Genomic DNA, 14,206 nt, shown 5'->3' with positions numbered 1-14,206 from the left:
GATTAGACATTATATAACAGGAATTAATAAATCAAACTTAGATATGAGTGGTAGGGGGAAGGTTGAAAAATATATAGTTAGCTATAAGTCAGGCAAACATAGTATAGCGTTATTATACAAAATTATGCTGGCAAAGCAGGCTCAAATGTCCAGGGATAATTTAGCCCTAAAGTGGAACCTCTTCTTTACGGACATTTCTGCAGAATCGCTGATTGCTAGTTATAAGCGGATACAAGGTGCAAACATTCCGTTAGCATGGAAAGAATCACATATAAAATTAATAAACAACGCTTATCTGACACCCTGGAAACTATCTAAATGGTATCCGAACTCGGTACCAAAATGCCCAAGATGCAATAACCCGCACACAGATATAATACATTGTTTTTGGAATTGTCCTAAATTGGCCCAGTTCTGGAGAAAAGTGGAATTCTGGCTTAATAAGGTTCTAGATTTTAGGCTAAAAATCCAAGCTAAACATATCTTTTTTCTTTACAACATGGATCATAATGGAACGAATACTAACCTTATTAATACGGTAATTATGCTTGGTCGTAATCTTATACTAAAAGATTGGAAGAATAGAAAAGCTCCCACAATGGGCTGCTTTATAAATACCATACATACCCAGATAGTTTTTGAACAAATGAATATAGCCCCCCTAGAAGAGAAAAGGATCAAAAAATTTTTTTTGAAATGGCTAAAAATTATTTTGTCCTATCCGCTGGCGACTCAGCTTACGATTGTTCGTAATTTTCGCAGATCAGAATTTTTTGAGACATTGATTCTGTCAAATGTTTTTCCATCTGAATGGTACTGATTAAGCTGTTGTAAGCAAAGAAAAATGAAAGATAGATTCTAGTTCATATTGACTAGAAATAAAATCAAAAATCTAATGTGGATGGAGAGAGGATGTAAGGGTGAGCGGGGTGGGGTGCCTGCATTCGGGTTTTTTTTTTTTGGTTTTTTTTTTAGTTGTTGACCAGTTTTGATTATAATAAGTGTTTTTTTATTCTTTAGTAGAAAAACCCCAATTCGGTATAAAATGTATTTATTGATACTATGCAGGAAGTATGCGAATATCTGTTTAGAAAAACTATCTTTGAAAGGAGGAATGCCAGGAGATGCACCCCCACAGAGTTTGTTTACATATAGAGATTGTGAAGTTTCTTGTATTTGCTTTAACTGTTTTGTATTTATAAGATCTCTGTATCCCCCTGGTCCCTCTTATTTTGTTTCCCTTCTGTCTTATTATTTTACCTGATATGTATACCGAATTGGTAAATAAAGATATATTTAAAAAAAAAAAAAATGTCAAAGTGCACATGAGCAAGAAGAATCAGAGAAAGTGCCAAGGATGCATATTTTGTCAGCACCTTAAATATAGCAGTTTTCAATACTACGGTTTACAGATTGTCAAACATCTTGTATTTTTGGCTCCATTAAAGAGTCAAAATGTAAAGTTTCATAGCCGGCCAGATAGCATTTTCAATTTAAATTGTGTTATATATCAGAAATGAATAAAACTCCATGAATGTAAATCTGTACTTTTTATTGTAGACAACGATATCAACATTCCCTAACAAGGAAGTGAGTACAACTTCCACAACAAATAAACTCGTTGTTGGTAGGATTCGAACCTGCACAGGGAAACCCCAATGGATTTCGAGTCCATCGCCTTAACCACTCGGCCACAACTATCTACGCTCATCCGTAGGAAATATACACAAATTAAAAAAAATTATAAAATCCAATAAACATTCTATATAATAAAATTCTTATACGTTTTCTTTACAAGTAAACTGATATTTGTTATCTAGACTTAAGGACAAAACCCTGATAAATCTCAAATCAGAAGTTTATAAACAAATAAATGTCAATAATAATTTGGGCAAATTAAAGAGGGCAAGAAAATCAAATCAAATGTATTACATGCAAGCACGGCTCACAATTCTTGCAGAAAGAGCCAATCAAAGGGATGTATTAAATTTATATGCTATTAGAATGCATTACAAATAGTACAAACAGTAATAAATCATATTAAATTATACATTACAAAACAGTATTTTGAGAATGAAAAATGTGAAATTTAATTAGATTTTTAAATGATGCTATATATTTATACACATATAACTATGATAAGATATTTGATACGTGTGGTTGTTAAAAAGGCTATGTCATATTATTTTTAATTCTTGTATCATTTAATATTTTTTATGTGAAATTATTATTTTTAATACCCTAAAGATGCATTTCACCTCAATACATATATTTTGGCTTCATGTCCATGTTGTCTACTGAGTTTGTTGACTATTCTGTTTCAAAGGCCTTTGCCAAACTTTATATTCCATTGAAAAAGAGCAAATAATTTTGTTTTCAAGAGAATCTAAATTTATGGAAAGCAAGTCTATTTCCCTAATCTACTATTATTTCATATTGGTGAGAATAGGAACTTTGGGCGAAATTTATTACTATGTGAATTATCACGCAATTACGATCGGCAATTATAACGCCATCATTCGCACACTCCGTATTAACTTGACTAGTACTTATTTATCAAATTTCAATCCGTAATTATTCGCGTCATATTTGAAGCGAATATCATCGTATCTATGATAAATATCACTCCCTAATTGTTCTAATTTATGAAGCATTCAATATGATAAAGCGAACAACTTAGTGGACGTTACTTACATGTGATATTAAAATGAATCTAAGACGTCATTACGGCGCGAATGTTAGCATACGCCTATTACTTTATTAGTCAGATTAATCTTTATTGCGACAAGATGGCAGCGATTGAAGCTGGAAGAACCAAAAGTGGACGTAATGTCCAATTTACTTTAGAACAAAATGAAGTTCTAGTAGAGAGTGTATTAGAGCATTATGATGTTCTTCTCGGCCATAAGCAGCGTGTTACCACACATAGCAGAAAAAAGTTTTTGTGGGAAGAGATTAGTCGCGCTGTTTCAGCAGTATCACGTTTTCCCAAAAATGTTGATAGTTGCAAAAAGCGTTTCTCTGACATTAAAAGAATCACAAAGTCAAAATATGCCAAAGAAAAAAAAGCAGCTAGGGCTACCGGCGGTGGCCCAGCAATGGATTCCGATCTTCTCAACTATGAACGACGTGTATTGTCTCGATTGGGGAACGAAATAGTAGATGGTCTTGATGTGCCTTGTGATTCCGATGATTTTCCAGGTTTGTATACAAATTACATGTTCAAACAGCGTATCTATAGACGCACAACAGTGATATGTGATACTGAATTATTGACCTTGTTAGTTTATAATTTCTTACTTATTTTAAAGTAAGATTAGGATAAATTACATTTACTTATATTCATGTGCACTTCAAATCATGGAGTATGGATTCACAAGTATACATCTTTCATACGTTGCAGGCTTTTTTAAGTTCCAAAAAGGCCATAAATATTATGATGAAAATAAATAGACACTCAACCCTAAAAATTTATTTTCTGATTCATATACTATGTAATTGTAAACAAGTATAATTTACAAACATTATACATTTTTCTTCATTCTCTTGCTATCTTGATTTTAAAATGAAGGTCTCTAAGCTAAGCCGACAGACCATTTTTTTTTCAGACCATGGACAGCAATTGTTAATTGTTTCTGTCCAATCAGCAAATACAATTTTACTTTTTCAACAAAAATGGTCCTGTTTCTAAAATTACAATTTTCCTTTTCGAATCAATATACCAAGATAATTGTCTATAACTTTTGACACTCATGAGCTAACAACCTATATTGTTAAAAAACAGAAAATAAGGCCTTATAAATTAGTCTATGAACCTCCTAGGTTTATCTTTAAAATAAGAATCACAAGAGAATTAATAAAAAATTTAACAAAAAATAAGTTTTCAGAAATTATATTCTCAATCTGAAACATGAAATATTATTTTTGAGTAAAATGTCCCTCTAACACATATATGTATTCTTTTTAACTATTATAGCACAACCTTCTAGCCAGTCTTCTCTACAAGCTACAGAGTCAATTGAGGAATTAGCTTCTACAAGCCAAATGAGGCCTACAGAAAATGTTTGTCAAAGAACCCTTTCGTCATCTTCGATAACAACACATAGTTTAGGATCAGCGGATACATTGCCTGATATTCCCTGCAGTACACCCGTTGACAATGCCAGAAATTCGAGAGGTATTTTTTTTTTTAAATTGTATTGTTGTATTTTTTTTCTTGTTAACAAATTAAAAGAACCCTAAAAAATAAATGTTATTTTTTATTTTCAGAAGTCATGAATATCTTCAATCAAATTATATCCGGAGGTATAGAAGAAGGTAATTATATAGCTTTATGTACATTTATTCTATTGTTGGCAAAATTTAAAGATATTTTTGTCCTTATTTAACTTTAATGTAGTATCATGTTTTGTAATGTGAAAAAAGATATGTTCCATGGTAAATCAATCTGCATATCAAATATCTTATTTTCAGTAATTGATTTTCCTGAAATGGCAGAGAACATTCACAATCGTTATTGATGTACTAATTTTCTTTTTGAAAAAATGATAATCAAATACAAATCTTACATTTTTAGAAATTGATTTGAAAATCAAAATTATTTTTTTTTTCCAAATAAAATTGAGTAAGATCTGTATTGGCTATCTTTTAATAAAAATGAATATATATATATATATATTTTTAATTTTAAATATTTTAGAATGTTTTTATTGTCAAATTTATATGTAAAACATAAATTACATACATATATTCGATGTTTTATCTATATATTTATTTTCTATATTTATTTGTAGGTAACGAAGAAGAAAACACACAAGATGATATTAGTAGTGGGGAAATAATACTAAGGACTGTAGACCCTTTAGAAGAAGATTCACAAATGACTATAATTGAAGAGTCCTTGTCAGGGACAAATACATCTGCCCAATCAAGGTCCCATCAACAACCAGAGTCTACAATGTCTACACCAATACCTGAAATTGAAAATGCTGCTAATATAGCTAATAATCCAATTGAAGCTGCCCCTGAGACAGACGCATTACAGGAGATGGTGGGAATAGCACGCAATTTTAGGGATGAACAAAACAAAGTAATTGAGATGTTTGGAAATTTTTTAAAGGATAGGATAAGAATAGAGGAGCAAAAAATAGAAATTGAAAGGGAAAGAAATGAGATATTTAGAGCTGGTTTTGAAAATTTAAGTAAATGCGTAGAATCAATATCAAACTTATTCTCCGCATCATCATCACCAAACCCACAATTTCAAGAATAGCCATAATTTTACATTGCTATTTAAATTTTATAATAATAATGTTTGAATATAGTTTATTCTGTTCTCATTTAAATTGTTATAAACAAGTTATTTATTTAAATATAGAAATCTAATAATTTAAAAAAAAATTATAATATATATATATATATATTGATACATACATACATATGTTTCTTTAGATAAATATATTTATATCACTCTCTATATATATATTTATATATATTTAGATTCAATATAATTATATATAATTTACAATCCAAATATGTATGTCTATATATATAAATATATCAAAATTATCTCTCTCTCAATGTCTATATATAAATTATAATTGTATATATATATATATATATATATATATATATATATATATATATATATATATATATATAGTGAGACAGAGAGAGAGTGAGTTATATACATAAACATAGATTGCAAGGTTTGTATATGTTGTATTTGTTTGTACATAATCAACCAAAACTATTAATATTTTAATAGTATTGATTGATAGAGTCATGGATAAAAAAAAAAAAAATATATATATATATATATAACAATTACAATTATTACTTATTACAATGAGTTATTTTATATATAAAATATATATATATATATATATTGATGAATATATATATATATAATTTTTATATATATATATATATATAGATAGATTGATAGATAGATAGATAGATAGATAGATAGATAGAAAAAGAGATCTTTGATCAATATATATATATATATATATATATATATATATAGTTAGGTAACTATACATATATATATATATTTATTTAGATATTTTTAGTTCATTAATATAAATATAAATATTATTCAGTGTGTGTGTATATAGATATATATATATAGAGAGAACAATATATACATACATATATATATATATATATAATTTTCAAGATATATGCTAATGTGATCAATAATATATATGTTGGTCTTGAAATAATAAAACAAAATTATAAATTAATATATTGATCACTATGCATTATAATCGTTGTTTGAATACAAGTTGTAGAACTTATAACATTTGAACTACTAAGCCAAAAAATATATGTGAACGCTATTAAAAAAAAAGATTAGAACGGTTGAAACAAAATATTTATTTTTTCTTTAATAATTAGTTTTAATCACTAATTTTTATCAAAATATTCAAAATTACTGAACATCAATAAGTCATATTTAAAAAATAAAAATGACATATATAATAGTCTTGACATAGAATATTAATAGAACATTCACAAATTATAATAAAGTAAAATTATTATTTTTTCAATTAACATTTTTCTAGTATTGAAATCATTTTATCAATCTCCTTGTTCGTCTTCAATAATTTTTTCTTAAATTTTTTTAGTTTTTTTTACAAAACTATTTTTGGTTGTTGTATCTTGCTTTTTTTCAGGCACGGCTGTAATATAAGGAAGATAAATAAGAACAAATCAAAATTATTAATTTATATTGAAGAAAATGAATGGAATTAGAATTTAGAGATATACACATTTTGATGTATTTCGATTTTATAACATCTTTATCAACTAAAGAAAATTACTTATCTTTACTCTATTTTTATACAGTGAAAAAATGTATAATTAGATTGACACTCACATTCACTAGATCCAATTCCATCAATGACATTTTCCTGATCATTTTCAGCTGTCAAAGTTACTTCACATTCATATTGATTGTCCATATCAGTAGTTAATGGATCTTGAATTTCTGTGTTCAGATCATTATTTTCCATTAAAGTTATAGGAAGTGGAGGAGATTGTGCATTACTGTTTGGGGTAAAAGCCATTATTGGTCTCAGGTATCGTGGAGCACTCTTATTCTTTTCCTTTCTTCTTTTGGTATCTGTAATCACATTTCCATTAATGAATAAAATCTGAATAAATAAATATTTTGAACAAAGATTAATAAGAAAAGATAGAATGAGATAGAGCTCTCTCTCTCTATATATATATATATATATATAAATATATATATATATATATATATATATTTATATATATATATATATATATATATATATATTTATAATAATTATTATTTTTTGGAGTTGAATCTATTTTTCAATTATATTATTTATATCTATCTAAACTTTACTATTTATATATAAAGATAAATCTCTTGAACTCTTTTATCTTTCTCTATCTCTTATCATTCTTTCTATTTCATATTTCTAGATTTATCATTTATTTGATATCATTTTGTTTATTTATATCTATCTTTGTATCTCTCTATATTTTTCTTTTCATATCTCAACATTTACAAGTCTATATCTATCTATATCTATCTCTATCTATCTTTGTATTTCTCTCTCTCCCTCTCTCTTTCTCTCTCTCTATCTCTCTCTTTTGCTAGCTCTATCTCTCACTTTCTCTCCTATTTCTTATTATTTATATTTCTAATTGTAAATATTTTTATCTATTTATTTCTCTCTCTCTCCCCCTCGCACTATATTTCTCTCTATCTCTCTCTTCCAATATTGCTTTCTATTTCTGTCACTGTTATTATAAATATTATTTTGAACAAAGTAATTTTATTACTTTCTATATGTGTCTCTCTTTCTCTTTTTTCTATTAATTGAACTCTCTTAATCTGTCCTATTTCTTTGTATTTCTTTATTAATTTAGTTTACTCTTTAAAAACTATATTCTCTATCTATAACTTTGTATCTTTTTTTTCTGGGACTTAATTTTTCATTGTGTTTTTAACTCTAGATGTCTAGTTTTCTATATCTATTTCTGTTTATCGCTATCAATTTGTAATTCAAATCTCTATAGCTCTTAAATTAGCTGGTTAAATTAACAACCATTAAGTCTATCACTATTTATCCCTTTATCTTTAGATCTATATTTTTCTATATTCTTTTTCTTTATATTTTTAGATCTATCTTTTTATCTCTCATTATAGTTCTATATATTGATTATTATTTATATATAGTATATCTGTCTATATCTATAAAGTTCTATCACTTTATTTATATCTATCTTTAAAATTATCATAATGCGTCAGAACAAACGCATAACATTATTTAACTAAACCGTTTTAAACGTAGAAATTGAATCAAAATACAATATCTATTAGAAATAGTGTATGTAGTCAACACTTACAAACTCTAATGAGACTTCTAATCCTAGTATGGTACTCCTTTTCACGTCTACGTAGGTCCGAATAGCGTTGAAGGCACTGTCTTCTTGTTCTTTTTATTCCCGATACCCGATACATCCTGCGTATTATCTCATAAACAAGATAATCGCGTTGATCTTGTTTGACAGATCTAACACCTCCTATTCTTTTTGGAAAATATTTCTCCATCCCATAAACTAAAATAATTAGCTCTCCAGCAGTGAACGGAGAACGTTGCGACATCTTGCTAACGAGTTTCTAATCTTGAAGGAAATGACGTAATATGTCAATCATTTGAGTAAATTCAGGAAAACTTTTTTTATTTATAAATCAATGTTTGAGTTTATATTATTTTATGATAAATGTGTTAAGAGACAGATAGTTTGTTAAAACTTATTCGGTTCACATAATTTGCATCCTCATTAGATTAGAATGTTATTCAATACATGTATATTAAATTCTGTTTCAATTGTTATTCTTGCAACTTATTATTAGCGAAAGTTTCATATATGTTTAAATAAGTTTATTAGTTATTTAAATTGCATTGTTATATTATATATTGATGGTTATCTAGTTATTAGAAAATTTTAATAAAATGTTTTTATATGTTGCCTTCTTGTTTTGATAAAATTTTAATATATTATGATGTTCATATAGTTATGAAAAGGTTACTATTGAATGCAATAAAATGTAATTCGACTGTTTCAATTTTTAAAACATCTCTCCTGTCAAGGTTTGTTTTCTTGCAGTGTGTAGCATCAACACTATAGCTAGGGGGTTGATATGTTTTATGCATTTTATACTTGACTAGCTTACATTTTATTCCAATTGCATTGCCATACGTCTAGGCAAGGTTTGTTCTTAATTTATAGGTTCCAAAAGCTGTATCTGGCTTGCAAATATATACAAAGCTAGTGCTTGTTTTCAACAATAATAAAAAGTTTAGAATCACAGAACCTGTTTTCTTAATTGCACACTGTTCAAGGATACAACTTATTTTCAACAACTATATTGTAAGTCGTTAGTAAAAAAAAAAAAATTAAAAAAAAATTTGATTTTATTTTAATTTTTTTAAACAAATAACAAATAGAAGAAAAGACAACATATGCAAATAATTTTTTTTTCAACTGTATCAATCAGAACATATTTATTTTTGAATTACACATCACTCTCATCATCTAAATTGTGAATAATTTTGTGGAGAACGTTTCTCATTTTTGAATTATAGATTTTCATGCTTGAACTTAGAAACATTTTCTAGTTAACCTGTGAATATAAGAAGAGATTGTTTATAAATAATTATTGCTAAAAATTATACAATCAATACATAAATCATACATAATTTTTATTTTATTCACCTACGAAATGAGTTTGTATCAACTGGTTACGTGCATGTGTACCCCCTTCAACTACATCTTGAGGAACAGATTCAACACCATCTTCATCTGGTGTTATTATTTCCAGTTCCTCTATGTTTGATTGTCGCAAAGCGATGTTATGCAACATGCAACAGACCAACACCATAACAGCCACTTTCTCAGGAACGTATTGAAGAGTGCCTCCGGATTCATCTAGACAACGAAAACGGCTTTTGAGCATTCCAAAGGTCCTCTCAATCACACATCGAGTTGTTTTGTGTGCATCATTGTACCGCATTTCAGATCTTGTGCGTGGAATATTTACAGGAGTAAGTAGCCAGTTCCTACAGGAATATCCTGCATCTCCTTTTGAAAAATAAAAAGAGTTATACAAATTTAAATGTGTTCAGATACACTTTTTACTTGCAACCATTTTTATGTTTTAAATTGTACATATATATTGGTATTAATAAAAATTTAATTATATCGCTATATATATATATATATATATATAAATATATAAATATATATATATATATATATATATAGAGAGAGAGAGAGAGATAGATAGATAGATAGGTATTTTAAAAAAGGTATGGAACTAAAAATCCATTGACCTTGGTGCTGCAGCAAACAGAATAAATAAATAAAAACAGGGTATATACTGTATTTTAAAATCTATTGATATTATACACTGCACAAAAAATTACAATATTGTGAGTTAATATTAACGCACATTAGAAGGTTTCGTTTTTAATTTTCATAATCATACCTAGTAGCCATCCTTCAGGCATTTGTCCTTCCTCAAATTTATTATATAGGGCAGACTGTTTGAGAATATATGAATCATGACATGATCCTGGAAATCCTGAACGGACACTCATGATTTTCAAACCAGCATCACAAACCATCTGGATGTTCAAAGAATGATAAAACTTGCGGTTGCGATACATTTCTTCTTTTAGATGTGGTGGCCTTACTCTGACATGAGTACAATCAATTGCACCCAACACATTTGGGATTCCAGCAAGTCTAAAAAAATTAAGCTTTACAGAATGCCATTCTTCAGCAGTATTTGGTAAAAAAACATACCGTTTGAAAACTGACAAAAGAGCATCAATCACTGTAGTTAGGTGGCGTGAAAAAGAAGGCTGGCTCATGCCAACAACTACACTAGTAACTGATTGAAAGGAACCAGTTGCTAGAAAATGTAAAACAGCCAACAGCTTCAACATTCCGGGCAGAGCATGTGTCCGAAAAGTAATGGGTTCAAGTTGACCAGATATTTGATTGTATAGCCTTTCAATTGATTCTCTACTCAATCTAAAACGCCTGATGATGTCAATGTCAGAAAGTGCATCAAGTCCTGATCTGGGACGAAAAAACCTTGGAATCCTTCTGCGCCTTCTTTGAAGCCTATCTATCTGTTGAACAGCTTGACCATCTATTCTTCGTTCCATTCGACGCATATAAATAGTATGAAACATTGCAATAACAATTTCCATAACTGATTAATATATGCGTTATAAATGCTGCTTGAAGATATATTTCGCTACCACAGAATATGCGTATAGAAAAGCGCATACGTGAGGAAATACGATGCCCGGATAGAATTGTTGACAGGATGATAAATTGAATAATAGCGTAGATTACATCGAATACTGTAGAAAAATAATCGTATAGATGTTCGAACGTATCTCGGCGTTAGAGCTGCGGACATATTGACGGATTTAGAAATATATCGTTTCTAAGCACCAATTACTGTTTCATAAATTAGATTAATAATTCGGAAGTGAATTTAGATGCGGATAATATTGAGAATACAGTGTTGAATGCTTGATAAATTTCCCCCATAATCTTAATCCTTCAAAGTTGTCCATCTCTGTAACAGTATGATGTTAAAATGTCAAAGTGCACATGAGTAAGAAGAATCAGAGAAAGTGCCCAGGATGCATATTTTGTCAGCACCTTAAATATAGCAGTTTTCAATACTACGGTTTTCAGATTGTCAAACATCTTGTATTTTTGGCTCCATTAAAGAGTCAAAATGTAAAGTTTCATAGCCGGCCGGATAGCATTTTCAATTTAAATTGTGTTATATATCAGAAATGAATAAAACTCCATGAAAGTAAATCTGTACTTTTTATTCTAGACAACGATATCAACATTCCCTAACAAGGAAGTGAGTACAACTTCCACAACAAATAAACTCGTAGTTGACAGGATTTGAACCTGCGCAGGGAAACCCCAATGGATTTCGAGTCCATCGCCTTAACCACTCGGCCACAACTACCTACGCACATCCGTAGGAAATATACAAAAATTAAAAAAAATTATAAAATCCAATAAACATTCTAAATAATAAAATTCTTATACGTTTTCTTTACAAGTAATCTGAGATTTGTTATCTAGACTTAAGGACAAAACCCTGATAAATCTCAAATCAGAAGTTTATAAACAAATAAATGTCAATAATAATTTGGGCAAATTAAAGAGGGCAAGAAAATCAAATCAAATGTATTACATGCAAGCACGGCTCACAATTCTTGCAGAAAGAGCAAATCAAAGGGCTGTATTACATTTATATGCTATTAGAATGCATTAAAAATAGTACAAACAGTAATAAATCATATTAAATTATACATTACAAAACAGTATTTTGAGAATGAAAAATGTGAATTTTAATTAGATTTTTAAATGATGCTATATATTTATACACATATAACTATGATAAGATATTTGATACGTGTGGTTGTTAAAAAGGCTATGTCATATTATTTTTAATTCTTGTATCATTTAATATTTTTTATGTGAAATTATTATTTTTAATACCCTAAATATGCATTTCACCTCAATACATATATTTAGGCTTCATTTCCATGTTGTCTACTGAGTTTGTTGACTATTCTGTTTCAAAGGCCTTTGCCAAACTTTATATTCCATTGAAAAAGAGCAAATAATTTTGTTTTCAAGGGAATCTAAATTTATGGAAAGCAAGTCTATTTCCATAATCTACTATTATTTCATATTGGTGAGAATAGGAACATAATCTTAATCCTTCAAAGTTGTCCATCTCTGTAACAGTATGATGTTAAAATGTCAAAGTGCACATGAGCAAGAAGAATCAGAGAAAGTGCCCAGGATGCATATTTTGTCAGCACCTTAAATATAGCAGTTTTCAATACTACGGTTTACAGATTGTCAAACATCTTGTATTTTTGGCTCCATTAAAGAGTCAAAATGTAAAGTTTCATAGCCGGCCAGATAGCATTTTCAATTTAAATTGTGTTATATATCAGAAATGAATAAAACTCCATGAAAGTAAATCTGTACTTTTTATTCTAGACAACGATATCAACATTCCCTAACAAGGAAGTGAGTACAACTTCCACAACAAATAAACTCGTAGTTGGCAGGATTCGAACCTGCGCAGAGAAACCCCAATGGATTTCGACTCCATCGCCTTAACCACTTGGCCACAACTACCTACGCACATCTGTAGGAAATATACAAAAATTAAAAAAAATTATAAAATCCAATAAACATTCTAAATAATAAAATTCTTATACGTTTTCTTTACAAGTAATCTGAGATTTGTTATCTAGACTTAAGGACAAAACCCTGATAAATCTCAAATCAGAAGTTTATAAACAAATAAATGTCAATAATAATTTGGGCAAATTAAAGAGGGCAAGAAAATCAAATCAAATGTATTACATGCAAGCACGGCTCACAATTCTTGCAGAAAGAGCCAATCAAAGGGATGTATTAAATTTATATGCTATTAGAATGCATTAAAAATAGTACAAACAGTAATAAATCATATTAAATTATACATTACAAAACAGTATTTTGAGAATGAAAAATGTGAAATTTAATTAGATTTTTAAATGATGCTATATATTTATACACATATAACTATGATAAGATATTTGATACGTGTGGTTGTTAAAAAGGCCATGTCATACTATTTTTAATTCTTGTATCATTTGATATTTTTTATGTGAAATTATTATTTTTAATACCCTAAAGATGCATTTCACCTCAATACATATATTTAGGCTTCATTTCCATGTTGTCTACTGAGTTTGTTGACTATTCTGTTTCAAAGGCCTTTGCAAAACTTTATTTCTTTCATGTAATTAGCAAGAGTCCATGAGCTAGTGACGTATGGGATATACATTCCTACCAGGAGGGGCAAAGTTTCCCAAACCTCAAAATGCCTATAAATACACCCCTCACCACACCCACAAATCAGTTTTACAAACTTTGCCTCCCATGGAGGTGGTGAAGTAAGTTTGTGCTAGATTCTTCGTTGATATGCACTCCGCAGCAGGCTGGAGACCGGTTTTCCTCTCAGCGTGCAGTGAATGTCAGAGAGATGTGAAGAGAGTATTGCCTATTTGAATTCAATGATCTCCTTCTACGGGGTCTATTTCAT

The 14,206-nt window shown here is 28.9% G+C and overlaps 2 protein-coding genes and 2 non-coding genes across 4 annotated transcripts; 1 reads left to right on the top strand and 3 right to left on the bottom strand.

The window, feature by feature from the left end:
- The first annotated feature begins 3,966 nt into the window (after nt 1–3,966).
- LOC128661151 (uncharacterized) lies at nt 3,967–5,272 on the top strand. Its single transcript, XM_053715356.1, has 3 exons — nt 3,967–4,177; nt 4,270–4,317; nt 4,794–5,272. Exons 1-3 carry the CDS (start codon nt 4,045–4,047, stop codon nt 5,270–5,272), a joined length of 660 nt encoding a protein of 219 aa, XP_053571331.1. The 5' UTR covers nt 3,967–4,044.
- A 4,285-nt stretch (nt 5,273–9,557) lies between these two features.
- LOC128639948 (putative nuclease HARBI1) lies at nt 9,558–10,205 on the bottom strand. Its single transcript, XM_053692225.1, has 2 exons — nt 9,766–10,205; nt 9,558–9,673 (listed from the first exon to the last, which is right to left on the bottom strand). The coding sequence occupies exons 1-2, from the start codon at nt 10,061–10,063 to the stop codon at nt 9,669–9,671; spliced, it is 303 nt and encodes a 100-aa protein (XP_053548200.1). The 5' UTR covers nt 10,064–10,205; the 3' UTR covers nt 9,558–9,668.
- Nucleotides 10,206–11,976: 1,771 nt separating this feature from the next.
- On the bottom strand, nt 11,977–12,058 carry TRNAS-CGA (transfer RNA serine (anticodon CGA)). The gene has a single exon. It is a non-coding gene; the product is annotated as a tRNA-Ser (tRNA).
- Nucleotides 12,059–13,169: 1,111 nt separating this feature from the next.
- On the bottom strand, nt 13,170–13,251 carry TRNAS-CGA (transfer RNA serine (anticodon CGA)). Its single transcript has one exon. It is a non-coding gene; the product is annotated as a tRNA-Ser (tRNA).
- Between the last annotated feature and the right edge of the window lie 955 nt (nt 13,252–14,206).

This window comes from Bombina bombina, chromosome 1, assembly GCF_027579735.1.
Source record: "Bombina bombina isolate aBomBom1 chromosome 1, aBomBom1.pri, whole genome shotgun sequence".
NCBI lineage: Eukaryota > Metazoa > Chordata > Amphibia > Anura > Bombinatoridae > Bombina > Bombina bombina.
Note: the sequence above shows the minus strand (reverse complement) of the source record. Positions and strands in the feature narration are given on the sequence as shown.

Coding starts and splice junctions, on each gene's coding strand:
- LOC128661151 (XM_053715356.1), top strand. CDS start 4,045: ATGAGGCCTACAGAAAATGTTTGTCAAAGAACCCTTTCGTCATCTTCG. Junction 4,178..4,269: donor CAATGCCAGAAATTCGAGAG/GTATTTTTTTTT, acceptor TTTTATTTTCAG/AAGTCATGAATATCTTCAAT. Junction 4,318..4,793: donor ATCCGGAGGTATAGAAGAAG/GTAATTATATAG, acceptor ATTTATTTGTAG/GTAACGAAGAAGAAAACACA.
- LOC128639948 (XM_053692225.1), bottom strand. CDS start 10,063: ATGCGGTACAATGATGCACACAAAACAACTCGATGTGTGATTGAGAGG.